Source organism: Chinchilla lanigera, unplaced genomic scaffold, assembly GCF_000276665.1.
Source record: "Chinchilla lanigera isolate Chin_1 unplaced genomic scaffold, ChiLan1.0 scaffold00068, whole genome shotgun sequence".
Classification (NCBI taxonomy): Eukaryota; Metazoa; Chordata; class Mammalia; order Rodentia; family Chinchillidae; genus Chinchilla; species Chinchilla lanigera.
Window position 1 is genome coordinate 6,291,084 of NW_004955469.1, and position 5,407 is coordinate 6,296,490.

The 5,407-nt window shown below is 47.5% G+C and overlaps 1 protein-coding gene across 1 annotated transcript in view; it reads right to left on the reverse strand.

The window, feature by feature from the left end:
- Window positions 1–5,407, reverse strand: part of Tp53i3 (tumor protein p53 inducible protein 3) — an 11,503-nt gene that overhangs the window by 3,642 nt on the left and 2,454 nt on the right. The window contains 5 exon segments of the mRNA XM_005400567.2: window positions 1,575–1,706; window positions 1,709–1,834; window positions 2,659–2,766; window positions 2,769–3,101; window positions 3,249–3,365. Coding sequence (XP_005400624.1) covers window positions 1,575–1,706; window positions 1,709–1,834; window positions 2,659–2,766; window positions 2,769–3,101; window positions 3,249–3,365 — 816 coding nt within the window.

Here is a 5,407-nt window from a genome sequence, read left to right on the forward strand (position 1 = left end):
TCGGTTCCTGGTACCGGAGAAAAACCAAAAAAAAAATAAAAATAAAAAAATACACACTTCCAACTTACATACATGAATAAATAAGAACAACCACCATTCCTACTGTCACCACCCGAAGCCAGTCCTCTTCAGTCTGAAACCAGCCTCACCAATCCAGGTACCACTCTTAGGCACCAGGCTCCTTCCTAAATGGATGGAGCTTTCAACATGACAGTTCTTCCTCAAAATGGAAAGTGGTTCTCCATTAGCCCTGCACTGAAGCCAGACAGCCTGCCATTCAAGACTACACAGTCTGGCCCAGCCTCCCCTCACAAATGGCAATAGTCCTCCTTTGCATCTAAGCAGAGCAGCTGACCTCACCTTGATACTTTCTTGGGCCCCCTTGATGTGCCTATCATAACTCTACCAACCCTTCCAATCCTTCTCTTCCAAGAAACCATCTCAAAAAAAAAGGCTTCTTTGATCACCCTTGTCCACACCGATGTTTCCCATCTCCAGCTGCAATTGCAGCTAGAGACAGGACTACCCTTCTGAACTCTGTGGTTTCATTCTGTGCACAGGCTGTCTTCCCAGTTGCACAGGCTTCCTGACCTGAGCTCTTGACTGGCCTCTGTGCAATGACTGGGAGGAATAAAGGAGACAACTGACTTACCTCTTCGGCTTTTTGTTTTTTGCAGTGTTGGGGAATCATACACCAGACTGGTGAGCATGGTGGGTAAACACTCCACCACTGAGTTACAACCCCATCCTACCCTTCCTGTTGCACCAGGCCTCAGAGGGGAGCCCAGCATGATTTTGAGGAGCCGGTGAAACGCAAAACTGACCATGGAAAAATTGTTCTTTTCAAACTTTGCTGTCTTTGAAGCTGCCTGGCTTTTTAATTGACTCATGGCTCTGTATTTGCTTTCTTGACCCCTGTAACCATGAGAGTGTAACCTAACATACATGATACCTGATTGTACCAAGTTCTGTGGTCATTAATCTAGTCTTGTAACTGATGGTCATGAATTTAGCCCTATAACTGATTAGCTGAATTTTTTTTTTTTTTTTTTGGTACTGGGAATTGAACTCAGGACCTTGTGCTTGCCAGGCAGGCGTTTGTGCCACTGAGCTATATCCCTGGCCCTTAGCCTGTAACTGATGATCTCACCTTGCTAGCTAATAAGAACTGCCAGCCTGCCCTGTCCTGCCTTTGTAACCCCTGTTTATGCCTCATATAAAAATGCTGGCTCACAAACACTCCCTGCCTGGCTTTTGTTGGAAGTTATTCCAGCCACAGGTGTAAAATAAAGCTATTCACGGACTCCTGACTTCCTTGGGTATCCATTCCTTTCCTGGACTCAGTTTTGCTACAACATTGACACTGCTGCTGGGCCACAGTGTTAAGACGTGCACAGGCCTTTTATCTCCTGGTGACCCTCAGCCTCCACATCAAGCTGTGCCACCATGGTTTGACAACCTGATGTTACTGGTGGGACAGCAGGGTAGGGTGCTGGAAAACTTTGGAGTGTGAGGAGGCTGTTCACAGGGGAAGCTACATCATGCTGCAAGAGGTGAGCACCAGGTCTCCTTACCCAAGAGATTTAATGGCAGGAAGGCAGTGAGCCACGCCTCTATGATGGCCAAAACCTGCAGCAGCATCAGGCCCTCTGGTATGGGCATGAGGAGCTCTTCAGGGATGATGACATACTGAACCTGGCCCCCAGGGGCAACAGAGCCATGGCTGAGTCCCCAACCTTCCACAGCCCCTGGCAGCCAGGTCCCAGCTCTGCCACATGTCTTGATGCTTTGAGTCCCCACATGCTGCTGGTTCATGGGGGAGGGCATATAGGCCCTGTCTCTACAGACAAAGGGTTACAAAGGGGTGCCCATGGCTAGAAATCTGTGTATCATCATTTCTGGCTTATCTTCAATATTCTGTGTCTCAGCCAGGTGTGGTGGTGCACGTCTGCAATCCCAGCATCTGGGAGGCTGAGGCAGGAGGATCATTGCGAGTTTGAGGCCAGCCTGGGCTACAAAGTGAGCTTAAGCCCAGCCTGAACTGCGTAGCAAGACCCTGTCTCAAAAAGGCAAAAAAAAAAAAAAAAAATCTGTGTCTCAGAAAATTCAGGAGGCAGTCTGGCTGAGGACTGGAAGGAAAGGAAAAGAAGGGGAAATTGGTTTTATGCAAACAAAAGACTGTAAGTCACATAATCAATGTACGTCATATTTTTACTTTATCTAAGTAATTTGTTTTAAAAATGAAGAAATAGGCCGGGTGTGGTGGCACACTCCTGTAATCCCAGCACTAGGGAGGCTGAGGTAGGAGGATTGTTCTGAGTTTGAGACCAGCCTGGGTTACAAAGTGAGCTCGAGTCCAGCCTGAACTGCATAGCGAGACCCTGTCTCAAAAAGACAAACAAATAAGAAAATAGAAAAATAAAAATGAAGAAATAGGCTTGGGCAGGGCCCATCCCTTTGTGGTTGTTGTTTGTTCTGTGGTGCTGGGGACCAACCCAAGCTCTTGGCACGCTAGGCAAGCGCTCTATCCCTGAGCTACACCCCAGCCCAGCTCTTTATTTTGTGCAAACAAAGCGGGCTGACCGCTTTTAGCTCTTAGGAGGCCCCGCACACTTGCGTCGTGTCCTGTGGGTTCACTGAGTCCCCCCCTGCACCTGCCCTGCACCTGCAGTAAATCTACCCTGTTCGGGGCCCTGGCCACCACCTTCAGGAGGACTTCGTCCTCGCCTGGGCTCGGCTTGCCCATCTCCTGGAGGCAGAGGTTTTCGGCTCACCCGGCTGGGCCAAGTGCACAGCTAGCCTGTCCCCTGAGGACGCAGGTGAGTGGGGTAGGCAGGGCGCCCCAGGACCCGGTGGAGGCCCCCCCGGACCGTCCGGCACGCAGCGCCCCCTGCAGCCCGCCCGCCCGCCGCCTCCAGCCCCGCCCAGGTCCGGAGCTGCACTCGACGAGGACACTCGCAAGGGCGGGCGGACTTCCCTCCTTGCGAGGGGACGCCCCAGCCGACCCGGGTCCCGAGCCCACGGGAGTGACTTCCTTACCACTAGCCGCGGCCCCTCCTCGACCCCGTGGGTTCGGGCGGCCCTAGGGGTGGGGCTGAGAGCTGTCAAAAATGCAAGGCTACGGTTAATTAGGCCTTCTTTTCCTAATCATTCTCTTGGGATGGCCGGAAAAGACGGTTCCAGCTCTCAGCGCAAGGAGCGCGAACTTCCCTCTCTTTGGGGAAGTAAGCCCAGCCTCAACCTAGCACCAGCGTCGGTCCATTTCCCGCAGACACGCCGCACTTTCAGCCCATTTATGCTACCGCTTTCGGTGTCCTCTGAGCGGGCATCTGCGAGGTGGGGTGGAAGTACCAGGCAGGGAGCTGCTGAAGAAAGAGAGGAACAATGGGGAGGCGGGGACACACTCTTAGGGTCCCATTGCCCCCACCTCTGCCGTTCTGGGAGAACGGTGCAGTCCCAGGAGGACGCTGCCTAGTGAGGCAGTTTTGTGGGGTTTTTTTTCCGGTACCGGGAATCGAACTCACGACCTCGCGCTTACCAGGCAAGCGCTGTCCCACTGAGCTAAATCCGAACCCCCCCATTTTATTTTTAATTTAAGTTTCTTCTGGATTCAGTTTATCATTGCAATATTTTAGTTTTTAATTATTAAACATAAAAATTTTATTGGGAAGATATCCATTTCTTAATGACAGTTAGTAGGGCTAATTTTTTTCAAAATAATCTGTGGGGAAATATTATTAGTTGCTAGAGTGGACAGGGTTCAATATTCTCTTTGTATTTTTCTTTTATTAATAGACAAGCTCTGAGAAACCTAGTTTGCATAAATTAGGTGAGAAAGAAATTCCATTATAGTAATGCCAGCTATTTCTTTGAATACCTCTGAGTTATATGAACCATATAATGAGCTATCATCAAAAATTGCTTTCAGTGATCTATTAGTTGACAATTTAATTAGGTCTTGCTTCAATTTGTTGAAGGCAGAGACTTGGAAATCATCCAGTCTGTACAGGATTTGTCTTCAGTGCTAAGTGTCAGTTCGAGTTCTCAGTTTCTGGAATTATACCAACAAAGTTTTTTGAAAACTTTTCAAATGATTATTAATCATCTGTTATTTTTTCACTTAAGGACATCTTATTTAAACGAAGGATTTAAACCTCAGGAAGGATTCAAAAAGTACAAATGTTAATTCTGATACATTTTTGCTAAAATACTTTTTATTATACTTGCCTTATCACATCTTATATATTTTTCAATAACACATTAGCACTGCAGACTTAATTCATTTATGAAAAACAGCTGCTGTGGAAAAGGACATTCTTTAGTTAGAGAAAGCACTGAGGACACACAATGATTTGTTTATTGTTTTTAGGGTTTCTTAAGATAAGGTTTCACTATACAGCCCAGACTGGCCTTGAGTTTACGATCCTCCTGGATCTGCCTCCTGAGCACTGGATGACGTGTGGAGAAGGACATTCTTTAATTACTCTTTCAATGCATTGTCTCAGGTCTGATCAAGCGGTGTGATTGTTTAGTTCTGGAGGAAGTCTAGCAAAAGCATTGGTGGAAAAGATAAGATTGCAAAACCTGTGTCCTTGTGGAAAGCTGTGAGGTCAACACTAAATGCTTTACTGAGACATGCCAGAAGGAGTGATAACATGATGGATTACTAAGTCAAATCTCATACTTATGATAATTGAGTTGTATTGTCCTTGCTAAGACATTTGATATCGGCCCATGTGTACTAGCTGCTTCCTTCGTTCTCTCTCAATAAAAGGTGACTGAGATTGGTAATCGAAGCCGCAGTCCGAGAGGCTGTAAGCTCCCTGATCCCAGAACTTTGTCTCTCTTGTTTTTCTTATTCCTCTTACTTTTCTTTTCATCCACGGGTACCTCGTTCTTGGGACCTGTCACCCTGGACAGAAACAGAACATATGACAATCTGCGACAGTCTTATTGGCAAAGCCAGTCTTCAGTTAATCGAATCAAATCAAATGCATTCCTATGATTATTATGTATTTTTTGAGACAGGGTCTCCCTGTGTATTCCAGGCTGGCCTTGAACTCACTATGTAGCCTAGGCTGGACTCAAACTTGAAGAAATTCTCCTCCCTCAGCCTCCTGAGTGCAGGTGTGTGCCACGTATCTCCTACTAAATTTTTTTTTTGTACCGGGAATCGAACTCAGGACCTTGCACTTGCCAGGCAGGTGCTTGCGCCACTGAGCTATATCCCCAGCCCTAAATGTTTTTATAAAGAGTACCACTAGCCGGTCATGGTGGCGTACACCTGTAATCCCAGCACTTGGGAGGCTGAGGCAGGAGGATCTTTGTGAATTGGAGACCAGCCTGGGCTACAAAGTGAGCTCAAGGCCAGCCTGAATTGCATAGGGAGACCCTGTCTCAAAAAGAC